The sequence below is a fragment of the Oxyura jamaicensis genome, chromosome 14 (genome assembly GCF_011077185.1).
Source record: "Oxyura jamaicensis isolate SHBP4307 breed ruddy duck chromosome 14, BPBGC_Ojam_1.0, whole genome shotgun sequence".
Taxonomy (NCBI): Eukaryota; Metazoa; Chordata; class Aves; order Anseriformes; family Anatidae; genus Oxyura; species Oxyura jamaicensis.
The window spans coordinates 12618921-12631331 of NC_048906.1; the positions used below are offsets into that span (position 1 = coordinate 12618921).

General features: G+C 58.8%; 1 protein-coding gene across 8 annotated transcripts in view; it reads right to left on the reverse strand.

Annotated features, from left to right (window-relative positions):
* LOC118174297 (ankyrin repeat and fibronectin type-III domain-containing protein 1-like) overlaps positions 1 to 12411 on the reverse strand; it is a 188095-nt gene that overhangs the window by 123140 nt on the left and 52544 nt on the right. For all 8 annotated transcript variants that reach the window (XM_035339561.1, XM_035339562.1, XM_035339559.1 and 5 more), the window contains one exon: positions 9397 to 9626. In XM_035339561.1, the coding sequence (XP_035195452.1) occupies positions 9397 to 9626 (230 nt within the window). The remainder of the gene's footprint in view (positions 1 to 9396; positions 9627 to 12411) is intronic.

Consider the following 12411-nt stretch of genomic DNA (forward strand, 5'->3'; position numbering starts at 1 on the left):
CTTCCCAACAGGGGCAGGCTGCTGTTGCCGTCAGAGCACGGTGACACCCGACCGACCCCCGGCATCGCCTCGTTCCCACCCGAAATGCTCCGCTTCATCATCGGCCTTCCTCATCCCCTTTGAGATCGCTGCCAGGTCCCTCCCCGGACCCCGCTTCTCGGTGCTCCCGGGGAGGTTTCGGACATCACCACCAGCCTCTCAGCCCTTGGAGAGCCCACCGTGTGCCCCAGCAGGCTGGAGACGTGTCCCCACGGGACCCCCTGCCCTCCTCCGGCACCTCTGCCCGAGGAGCTGACCCAGCTCCAGCCTGCACCGAGAGACCTCGCGTTGCCCAGCGTCTTCCCACGTGCCAGGACGCCTGTGCACGGGGCGGAAAGGAGACATGCACGGCAGTGGCAATTAGGAACTCCACCTCCTCCACGGGTGCCAGCCACACGAGGAGGCGCCGAAGCAGGGTGCCCGCCGTCCTGCCCCTCAGGGGAAGGGGAACTGCTCACCCTGCCCAGCCCCGTGGGAGCTGCAGGTGCAGCAGGCACCGACGGTTAAAGCAGGGTTTTTGCAAGGAAAAAAAAAAAAAAAACTCTAATGAGAGAGATTCTGGTCTGCACCATCCCCAAAGCCACTTGCTGAGGTTCAGCAAAGCAAAGCACGTAAAAAGCCCGAAATCAGGTGCTGGCCCCTGAGCACCCGCTGCACCAAGGACAGGCTGGCTGCGGGCAGCAGGGGCGGAATGCGCCCAGGTGGGATCGGTGCCGTGCCGCCGTGCTCCCACCCTCACAGCTCCTGCTGGAAAGCAGCTGGCAGCACAGCGCTGAGCTCTGCTCCAGGTGCTGCTGCAGGGCCGAGCAGACACGAAGCAGCAGAGCCCAGCACCGCTCCTCAATGACGAGCAGTCAGACGCGACCGCTGCCCTCCCCAGCCACCCTTGCTGCGCGCGGACACGAGGACGTGAGGATGCGAAGGTGGCAAGAAAGATCTCTCCGGTGAGGAAGAGGATGGGTAAAACAAATGCCAGTTTCCAGAGGTGGGGGAGGAAGGGTCGGAGCAGCAGGAGGAGCTGCTGCTTAGTGGCGGGCACCAGCGTGCTGAAGCACAGTGCTGCAGAGACCTCTTGCAGCACAGCACCGCTACTGCACCCGTGCCCCGGCAGCCCAGCATCTCTTGGTGCTGCCTGGTTTCTAACAGAAGAGCGAGCTTGGCAGCACGCTGCTACCTTGCCCTGAGCACCCCCAGGCAGGCTGTGCCATCCCCAGCTCACGGCATCCAGCACCCAGCAAGTGCCACCTACAGACAGCCACTACTCTAAGATGCTCCTTACAGAGTCACAGAATGGCCGAGGTGGGAGGGGACCTCTGAAGATCAGCCAGTCCCACCCCCTGCCGAGCAGGATCCCCCAGAGCATGTTGTGCAGGACGGCATCCAGGTGGGGTTTGGGTATCTCCAGAGAAGGAGGCTGCACAACCTCTGTGGGCGGCCTGTCCCAGTGCTCTGTCACCCTCCAGGTAAAGAAGTGCCCTCATGTTCAGCCAGAACCTCCTGTGCTTCAGTTTGTGCCCGTTGCCTCTCGTCCTGTCGCTGGGCACCACTGAGAAGAGACCGGCTCCATCCTCTCGACACCCTCCCCTCAGATATTTATACACACCGATGAGGGCTCCCCTCAGTCTTCTTTTTTCCAGGCCAAACAGGCCCAGCTCTCTCAGCCTGCCCTCCCAGGACAGCTGCTCCAGTCCCCCGACCATCCTCGTAGCCCTGATTTGTAAATCGCCCCTTGGAAGTTTCTTCTGTTGGTTGGAAGTGATTTGAGACCCCCGAATGGGCAGTGAGGCTTTCAGGGGCACGAGAGCACAATCCCTGAGGGTGCCACAGAGCAGGAGAGCAGCAGGTCCCCGTGCTCAGAAATGGGAGGCGAAATGCAGCTGCACCCCCCCGCCAGGTGCTTGGGTCCCCACGAAACCCCAACGATGTCCGAAAGGGTCCTGCTGGGGCACCCGCATCTCACTGCATGGATCGGCTTACAGGGAAGGTACTTTTCAAAGAGCTGCCCCTTTTCATCGAGGATCTGGGACGCATCTCAGACCCCAACACCTGCGGGCTGTGAGCTCCGAACTGCACGAAGCCAGACGGCAGCAGCCAGGTTCGCTGTCTTGTATCTGGGGAAGCAACAGCAAGGGATCTTGAAAGGAAGAAGCAAGGCGCACGACTTCGTGGGCACAATGAAAACGTGAAGGAGGGCCACGGGAGGACCAAGAAGCCTCACGATCAGCAGAGGATGTCATCTCCTCCACCTGATCTGAGCAGTGACCAGGCTGGGATCCAGAGAGCCACAACCACGAAGCCGTTCTAACTGGCACACCACAGAGTCCAAGAAATGGGAAGAAAAATAGATCAGGATAACAAAAAATACCCAGCTCTGCACTCTGCAACCAACAGAACAGCCCAGGCTGCCGGGACTGCTGCGGCTGGACAGGGAGGGCAGGACAAACCTGGGTGGGGGATGAGTGACCCCTGTCACCAACACACGGTCATCGGCAGGGGACAGCCAGCCACAGGCAGGCGCAGAGGCTGTGACATGGACAGGGCCTCCCCAGCCTGACCAGCACCTACCTGCCCCCGGTGCAGCCCTGCCCGCACCACTCTTCGTGTGCTCAGCAAGGACGAGCAGTTGCTTTTTAAAGAAAGGAGGTATGCTGAAGGCTCTGAGCCTTTTTTTCACGCCCACTTTAAGCACCAAAAGAGGCAGCGTGCATTTTTAGCCAAGTCTAGCTTTGAGAAGCGGAGTAAAATTGGAAGCTGGCAAAGGGCTCGGCTTCCTCCTCCCCAGCCCTGCTGCTCCCCGATTCGGGTCCGTGCCTTTTGCTGCTGGTCAGCGCGTGCCCACCCGCAGCCCCCTCCAGCACCCCCTTGCCCTCTGCCAGCTCAGCCTGGGCTGCTCGGTCTCAGCGCAGAGCCAGCAGAGGGAGCAAACACTATGGGTTTGCAGGGAAATTGAGGTTTGCTTTTTCTTTTTAGCGTGGGTGCTGCATTTCTGACCTCGGGGTTATTTCGTAGCATTTTGCTGGAAATCCGTGCACAGAGCCAAGTGAGGACCAAATCCAATCTGCATTTGCCCGTCTAAGAGCCCCAAGGAGAGGTACAAAGCTCACGCTGCCATCCCACCTGCAGAATGGCAACATTCAGACCAAAACCTGTCCCAGCAATAAACACCTTCCATTTCGAGCACAGGGACCTGCCGCTCCCCTGTTTTATGGCACCATCAAAGGCCGTACCCTCACGCCCTGAAAGCCTCGCTGCCCATGTGGGGGTCCTCAAATCACTTCCAACCACCAGAAGGAGCTAGCTCCCTACGGGCCATGTACAAGCACCAGGTGCTTCTGTCCTACATGAAGCATTAAACGAGTATCAATGAATAGGTTTGAGAGACAAACTGCTGGGCGCTCCCCCTTCCGAATCCTGGGAAATCTCCCTGCACCCCAATTCCCCCCTTCCTCTGAGGAGGGAACACTCAATCCTGTTGTGCCTACAGGGCCCCGAGCCCTGGAGAGGTTTGCTGGTGAAGCCGGTGCTCACTGCCAGGCAGCGTGCCGTGCGTCGGCACTGACCTAACACCACAGACGACGGAGGGAAACGATTACAGCACCTTCACCTGCCGTTCTGCAAAGCCGTCACACCTCCAGCGCACAGAGCGCTGCGTGCTCACTCGCTGCTTTCCTGCGGGATCTTCTCCGCTACTGCCAGCGTTGTCAGCACGGCTTGGAACATCTCCGGGCTCCCATGCTGGCTTTGGCCACAAAATCAGCCACGAACCCACGGTCCCGGCATGGGAGCAGGGAAAACCAGGTGCAGGGCAGGGCTGGAGCAGGAGCTACGCCAACTCGGGGTATCCTGGAGCAAACATCGCAGCCCTGCTCTGCCCTGGCAGGCTAGCGGGGCGTCTGGCCATCCTGCCTCGTGCGACGCTTGGATTTAAATTTCTTTTTCCTATTCCCACAGAAAATTCACCACTAAGTGCAAAAATGAAAGGGAGATTGTGAGGTTAAGCAGAAAGCAGCGGCTGAACGCAGTTCAGGGATCGGCAGCATTAGGCTGATGTTCACAGGCCAGATAGACGTGGCTCCAGAAACACGACGACTGCTAATGCCCCACAGTTCGGGTATTCAAAACAAGAAAAACACATCTTTATAAACCTTACTGAAATCAGCCCCCAGACCCCACTGTAAGCAGATAACCAGCACAGAGCGGGGGCCGGCAACCATAAGCAAAATCCCCCCTCCCGACCATCAGAGCCGCATTTACACAAGCAGGAGATCCAAAGCCCTTCAGCGCAGCAGAGCTCGTCTGTGCCACGGCTGTAGCACCTGGGGGAGGATGCAGATGGTAACAGCGCTTTGTGCTCCTCTGCTTCAGGGACGTTCAGCATAGAGCAAAACATCCCGACCTGCCCGGATCCAGCCTTTCCTGTACCAGGTAATGCAAAGGAAGGCGGATTGGGGTGAAGGCCGTTCAGGCTGCATCTGCCCACCCCTTCTCCGCCCAGCCATCCTCCTGCGGCACCACGCAATGCCTCCGAGACACCCAGCGCTCGCCTGGAGTGGGATGAAGCTTCCCAATATGCACGGAGAGCCCTGGGGAGGGCCAGCGGGGTGGGAAGGGATGCGCAGAAGAAACCTCCGCTCAAGAGGAAAGTGAGCTAAAAGCATTCCTGCACAACGGGGAACAATCCTGAAGCGGTCCACGGACCAGCCGGGACGGGCTGGCAGAGCCAGGTGGATGTGACAGCGCAGAGGCAGGGAGCGCTGGGCCCTAGCATGAGAGTGGAAGCTGGGAGGAAAGGAAATTATTTGCCTATCGTTCCCGTCACAGCCGTCTCCAAGGCATTTGCATTCATATGCATCAGAGTAACCAGAATTTGATCCCAAATGCCCAAGGCGCAGAATAAATTCTTGGGCTGTGTGGAGGGATCTGTCAAAGAAACGAGCAGGGTGCACCTCGTGGTGCCCTGCTCCTGTTTATCAGCAGCAGCAGTGTTGGTTCGCTCCCGTGCTCGCTCGCAGAGCCGAGTGATTCACGCACAGGCTCCCCCTCAGTGCCTGCTCCCAGGGATTGTTCTGCTGCCGGTTGTGCTCAGTGAATAAGCTGCTATCCGGCACAAGTGTCACATTATTTATTACGTTTGTGGTGTGTTTTTTTTTTTATTCTGAATACTCATCAATGAACAATAGTCAGCAAGTGAGCAATCTGCCAGGGTACGGTTCCGCACCACGAGATGATGCAGCGCGCACCTCTCATCTCCCTTCGCATTTAGCTCCTTGAGACAGACACCACCATTGTGCTTTGCAAAGCTGAGGACAGCGTGTGCGTAGATGCAGCACAACGCCTGCTGCTTTACTCAGCCTCTTCACTAACACAGCTGACCTGCTCGTTGTATGCCTCCAGCCTTTTTCCCCCCCTTATTATGTTGTTGTTGTTACGCTGAAGTACAGGGCACAAACAAGAACCGGCTGGCTGTTTGCTAACACTTTGTGGCATCAGCCATGAGAGAGCAAGTGGCTCTGTAGCAGTGTCAGAACAGAACCAAATAAAACAAAGCAGCAAGGAGAGTTTCAGGGATGTCAGTGGAATGAGAGCGGGGCCAGGTCTGACTCTGCTTTCCCCACAGGCATCATACCACAGCCTCCTGTTCCAGTCGGAACCACCAGACCCAGCGAGCCCCTGAATGCTCTGAAACCAAGACCCCTCGCTGCTCTGACGCGGGGAGGCTCCTGTGCAGACCCCCCCACTCCACCCAACATCACCGCAGTGTCCAGCAGCAAAGGAGGGAGGTTCTGAACTGATTGTTGTTCCATGGGAATGGGAAAATCCGGATGTGTCCGTGTCAGCCAGACGGTACCTGCCTCCTCCAGCAGCTCAGGCACTGCTCGTAAGTTCGGTGAGCCCCGCATTTGATCAGGTTTCTGCCACGAAGCAGCTCCTTTCCTCGCTGCCTCTCATTACCAGGCCCGACCGTTTGTTTAGTCTTCTCCTGCACATTACCTCCAGGGGGGCTGGAACCAGGTGATCTTTAAGGTCCCTCCCAGCCCCAGCCGTTCTGTGATTACCAGGTCTGTAAGGCAAGCATTAACTCCGTGCGACTCGTCAGCAGGGCTCCCAGGACAAGCAGGGCTCTAAGCCTTTCCTGGAGGGCACTGAGACATCTAGTAACAGAATGACTGCCTGGACAAAAATACTGTGCAAAAATAATAATTAAAAAAGAAAAAAAAAATGTCAGCGCACAAGAAGAGGTACACAGCACAACCTACTTGAAAAGTCTTGCCTACTTGAGCCACGCAGGAATCAAAGCAAGCCGGAACGCTGAGCTGTGGCGGCGGCAGGGAGGACAGAGCCCCCCGCTGCCCCCACACAGCCCGGTGCGACGCACGAAGGGCAGCAGCCTCGGAGGAGCAGGGGTTTTAGGAGAGAGAGCAGCTGCAAACCTCGCTCACGAGGCATCGGCCGATGTGCCCGCACCCTGCGTGCTGCCAGCTCTTCCTCTTCAGGGAGCGGAGGGGTCTGCGCTGTCAGCTTAACGGGGTTCGTGACGATGTCTAAATGTCAGCAGGCAGTACCAGAGCGATCGGCCTAGACACAGCACGTCAAGATCCAGGGGGAAAGAAGGAACACAAATTCACGGAAAGCCCTGCTTTAATCTGCAGCGACTGCCCTGGCGTCGTCACTTACAGGGACTCCGTCCTGGCTGACCTCCCTTAATGCTCCACGAGGCCGACGCTGAGTTTGATGGCTTTAATTCTGCCTCAAACAACCACGGCTCCTGCGCACTCAGGGAGGGCTTCGCCGTGGCAGCAATGCAGCATCGGCCTCAGCCGCCCTCCTCCTCCCGGACAGACGGGACAAGGGAGACCACGGAAGGTCCCATCCCTGCTCCTCGAGGCTGCAGGACACCCCTTGGCCATCGCCACGCAGCGGGTACAAGGTCCCGGCACAGCCCCAGCTCGAGGCGGGGAGAGGCCAGGCTGGCAGCCCCCCTGAGCCGGGGGGATGCTGCTGAAATTCCTTCACCTCTCCTTCCCAGCCCCAGAACGGGGGGGGCACAGCAGCCGTGACAGACGGCTGTCAGAAGCCACCAAACGCTTCCCTTTCTCGAAGGCAGAAACTTCGCCAACGTCACTAGCCTTACAGGAGTGAAATGGGAAGGCTCATTAGGAGGAAAACTCATTCTGACAATCACAAAAATCGGAATTCATTTAAAATTCAAATTATGCAAATCCAAGTAATCTGTACGTGCAGACCCGTCACATGCCAGCAGTGGGGCTGCAGACATGCTGCCAGCAACACGGCTCGGGGAAATCCGTCCTGCACCAGGCTGCCCGCAGGGACGGCTCCTGGGGGGGGCCCCAGGCATGACTTCAGGGGCTCCCCCCGTCACCAGGGAAAGGATCCCGCACCCCCGCAGGCACAGGGATGCAAGCCCCGAGACAGCTCAGGCTGTCAGCACGGGAAGAGCGGAGCTGGGAGTTTAAGGCTACGAGCTGGGTAAGTGCCACAGCCCTGGAAAATGAACCAAGCTTTACATTGGGACTTCCAGGGAAGGTCCCGGGTGAGCAGTGAAGACAGATCACATTCTCTCCCGTAAATGCGCTGCTGTGCACGAGGAGGGCAGCGCACACCTGGCCCAAATTCCTCCCCAGGGCAGAGTGGGCGTCATGCCGGGGGCGAGGCCTTTGCATGAGCCCCGGCAAAACCACACCGACACCAGCACGGAAAGGCACGAGCAGGCCCTGGGAGGCCACAGAGCCCCGTGCTAGCCCACCTCTTCTTTGAACTACCTCCCCCAGTTGGCAGGACCTTTACTTGGAACGTGGAAGGCTGGCTCTCCAGCTGCATGGGGGTGCCCAGCCCTTTCCAAAAGCCCTGCTCGCGCCCTGTCCAGGTAGGATGAGGCTGCTTTTCTCAGCAGCTCTGACAAGGTCACAGCCCACGGCTGAGCCTACAGCAACAACAGCTTTCAGCTATTAAAACAAACCAGAAATGAATGACACACCAAGAAAAAAAAATCTACAACCCCTGCTCTGCTCTTTGATGGACAACATTAATCAGCTCCATGGGTGCACCACGGAGAGCTAAAGGTCCCCAGAACGGACTGGCAAAAGCCCTCATGAAGTCAGAGGCCAAAGGGAGCGATCCGCAGACAACACTCAGAGCTGCCAGAGCACAGGCAGCTGGGCTGCAGATCCAGGCTGAGAGCCCAAGAAAGTGGGCATCCGCTCCTTACCCCACAGCAGGATTGCCTCATCCGAAACACCTCCGACTTCTCTGGGCAGCTCCTCGGGTGCCCCGTCCCGCTGCTGCTCGTTTCCACCCTGGGATGCTGCCACTGCTTCCCACACCCACAGAGATGGGTCCCTGGGGTGCTCACAGCGCCGGGGTCCCAGCCAGCTCCCCCAGACTCCCAGCCAGGGGCAGGCACCAGCAGCCACGACCAAAATCCCTGCTCAGGGAGGAGGGGATTTCCTCTAGGCTGTAGGAAAGTCAGCAGCTTCGGGAGCGGGGGTTCCAAAAGATGGGTTGTGTAGGTCCAAGCCCTACGGCAGGGTGAGCGCCGCCAGCCTTGGCTGACGGCTCCCAGCAGCACTTTGGGTTGCACGGGTGCCCGGTCCCCACTCTGCTCCCATTGTATGAGTGCCCTCATCCATTTCCAGCCAACACCGAGCGCTTTTCAGGGTGGGGACACTCGAGCCCTCATTACAACCCCAAGGCCAGTAACGAGGCAGGAGGAAGGCCACATGAATCCCTGGATCGAGTATCTCTGGGAAAGAGGAGACGCCAAGCCCATTAAACATTGATCAGGGAGCGCGAGGCACCTGATCCGGCCCCAGGAGGCTCCGAGGGGCTGGAGGAGGCTGGGCTGCCCTGGGCTGTCGGGGCCGCCTCGCCTCGCTGCCCTCCCCGCAAGTGCAGCCTCCTCCCACACCCCTCTGCTGGCACGAGGCAAACCCCTGGAAAGACCAAATTGCTGGCGGCCAAGGCTAAGAGCACAAACCCCTTTATGCTTTCAACCTTGTTTTGTATTTTGAACAGCAGTGTCCAGAGGTGTAACGAGGAGATTTCCATGGCACGCATCGCCCGGCCGAGCAGCAGCCACCTGAGCCAGCGCGAGCCCCGCTGTTACAGCGAGCCTGCAGCCCGGCGGGGACGGGAGCCACAAAGCCTGCCCAGCAGGGCCCATTGGCCTCCCGGCACAACGTGGGCAAACTGGAGGCGATGCGGCTATCTGCTCCACCAAGCTGGCCAGACCTCTTTGCTGTTTTGGTCATGCTTTACATAAAACCAGCTCCGTCACACGTCGGTGTTTGCGTGAACCCACTCAGCACGGGTGAGGGCCGCGGCGCCCCGAGTACTCACGAATTGCCGCCGCAGCTTGGTCCTGACACGCTCGGCTTTCGTCTCCGCCGGGTGGACGGCGTAGCCCAGGGACCCCAGGTGGTTGTCGACCGAGAGGCTCTTCCGCATGTAGAAGGAGCGGGTGCGGAAGTGGCTGAACGGGGCGTCCTCCACCGCCGTGCGGAGCCGCGGCTGCAGCTGGGCATCCCCGGGGGGGTCCATGCAGTCGTCCTCCAGCCGCCAGGCCTCCCCTGGGGACAGAGGGACACGGCGCCCCATCAGAGCTGTGGCCATCCCTGGGTTGTGTCCCCCTGCAGCCCAGAGAAGCGGTGCAGGCAGAGATGTCCACCCCAGGCCACCCCCCACACGCCGTACCCACGCTCTGCCAGCGCACCACGGGGCTGCGAGGGATGGGTGCTGCCACACGCGGGGTTCAGAAGGCACGGCTCTGCCACGAGCCCCACGGAGTCCTCGTCCCCGGTCTGCCGAGCTTCAGCCTGCCCCACGCTGGGTTTGCCCGGCCTTGCTCACCAGCACCCAACCTGTTAGTGCTCGGTCCCAAAGCCGCCACGGCGGGAATCACCCACGTACTGCTGAGCACTACAGACGTGATCAGAGGCAGGGCCTTCAGGCTCTACCCCACTATCAATACTATTTCAAAATTTCATATAAATTCATATAAATCGTAATTCGTAAACAGAGGAGCAAAATCCCAACGCTTAAAAACTTCCTATTATTTAATTCTCATGGGCTCGTAGACTGGAAAGGCTCACTTATAAAGAACTCAAAAACCTCGCTCATTCTCCATCACCCCAAATTCCACCAGGCATTCCACAGTAAGGGAGAACGTTCTGGTTTCATTTTCTAAAGGGAATACAACTCCTGCAGTGGAACTGCACAGTTGAATCCTACACACCTGCACCAAGCCCCTCTCCTGCAGGCATTCACTCGCTTTGCAGTCGGTAACTATAATAAATCTCCCTTTGTGAGTAGGGAAACTGAGGCATCAGAAGCGTCGTAAATTGGAAGAGGATTTACAGGTCCCTCCTTCTGCAGGAAGCACTCCCCGTGTCGTGGCCAAGAGCAAATGGACAGCGGAACTGAGAGCAGACACGAGATCTCTGGTCCCTCAAGACCTGCGCAGCCCAGCACCAGCAAACCCGTGCCAGAGACAAAACCCCTGGGCACGGAGCGCTGGGGAAGGGGAGAGGACGGCCCGCAGCGCACAGGGCTGGTGCTCTGAGACAGGACTGGCTGCACTTCATTGCAACGAAAGGGAAAAGAGCAAAGCACAAGGGTAAGCATCTCCACAACATCACTGCTCCGCTATTTCCCGAGCAGCTCGGATATCGCGTGCTCCTTGCTGCCAATCCCGTCCTCACACCTGGCAAACAGCGAGCTTGCCCTGCTCCTCACCTCCCAGCCCCAATCACTTCTTGATAGCTGTAATAAATTAGCAAAAACACCCCTCTTGCTCAGTGATAACAACAGATCAATTATTGGCCACGGTGGCACTGAAGGGCACTTCACGGGGTTACCGTCACAGCCCTCCCCTCCCGCAGCCTGTTCCCGAGGCAAAATCCTTTTTATTTGCTTTCTGAAAAACCCAGCACCTCCAGGCACAAATGGTCGTGACCCTGCTAATCCAGGGCCGAGGAGCAAAACCCTTCCCGAGCTGAAAGCAGCTGAAGGCCCTCAGGTGAAAACCAGCCAGAAATCAGCCGGCCAAGTCTGGTTTGCCTCGCAAGGCTGCGGGATTTACGGCGCACGGAGCGAGAGGCGGGCTGGACTGCTGCCCTCTGCTTTCACAACCACCCCTGCTCCCCGAGCTCCCGCAGCTCTTCCAGGTGTGAAGGCATCTCCTGGGTGCGAGCCCTGCCCAGGGGCAGGGACACGCTGAGCAGCAACCAGCACAATCAGGAGGACAAGGGAGCAGAAGCGATTAGAGCTGCCGAAAAAGGGGCAACCCTGAGCACATCACTACCTAGGAGCGGTTTTTTTTTCCCTCTTTACCCCTGCTTTCGCTTTAATAAGCTGCTGCTGCTCCTCTCCAAATGTCAACTCATCCAACACAGGAACTGCTGTTTGAAAGCTGTGATTATTCAACGCACAAACACGTCAATCGGCACCCAGATCCCGGCTGCCACCGCACGGGGACGAGGCAGGAGGGCCGGGGCAGACACGCCGCTGACAGCAGCGAAGCCACGCACAAAGGAGCCGGCCCCGCTGCCCCGGCTCACCTCCCGGCCCCGCAACGAGCTGGGCACAGCCACCTTGCTGCCCCGGAGCAAGGACAACCAAGGCTGAGTGCTGAGCTCTGCACGGGCAGAGCTGCTCACCCAACCCCAGCCTGATCCACCTCATCTCCTGACCCACTTCTCCCCTGCTCGGCCGTAAGGGGTGCAGTGCCTCCTCCCTGGGCGCAGGGAAGTGTCGCAGAGGAGGTCAGGACCTTACCTATCCCAGAAAGGTTTTGTACATGCTGAAGGAGCTCGTTCCTGATTTCTCCCATGCAAATAAATCAGCGCTGAAGCCCGGAGCCTGGAGAGGTCAGAGGGGAAGACTGAGAGCAGAAGTCCCTGGAGGGGAAGGAGCAAGCCCGCTGGCTGGAGGCCACCTACCCTCGTGATCTTCCACCCTCCCACCACCCGGCGCTACGCCTGGCAAAACGGGTACCTCCTAAAGACTAAAAGCATCTTCCTGGGCTTGGCAGCTGCAAAACCTGTCTTCTTTCTGGACTCGAAGCATTCATTAGGGCGACAGAAGGACGTGAAAGACGGAGGGGCAGCGGGAACACAGACCCTCCGGCCATGCCACGCGCTCAGCACAGCCAGACCGAGCACTCAGCCCCGTGAGCGGCACAAGGCTTTCTCCAGCACTCGCAGCCTGGTGGAGGAAGGGCCTTGTGCTCCTCCGCCACGTGCTGGTGGCGCGTTGCCCAGCTCCCAGGCTACAGCGTCAGAGCCCTCCCTTCACCAGGCAGCACGGCAGCAGGGAGAGGAGCAGGGAGCCAGCCCCGCCACCCTGCTGCAAGCG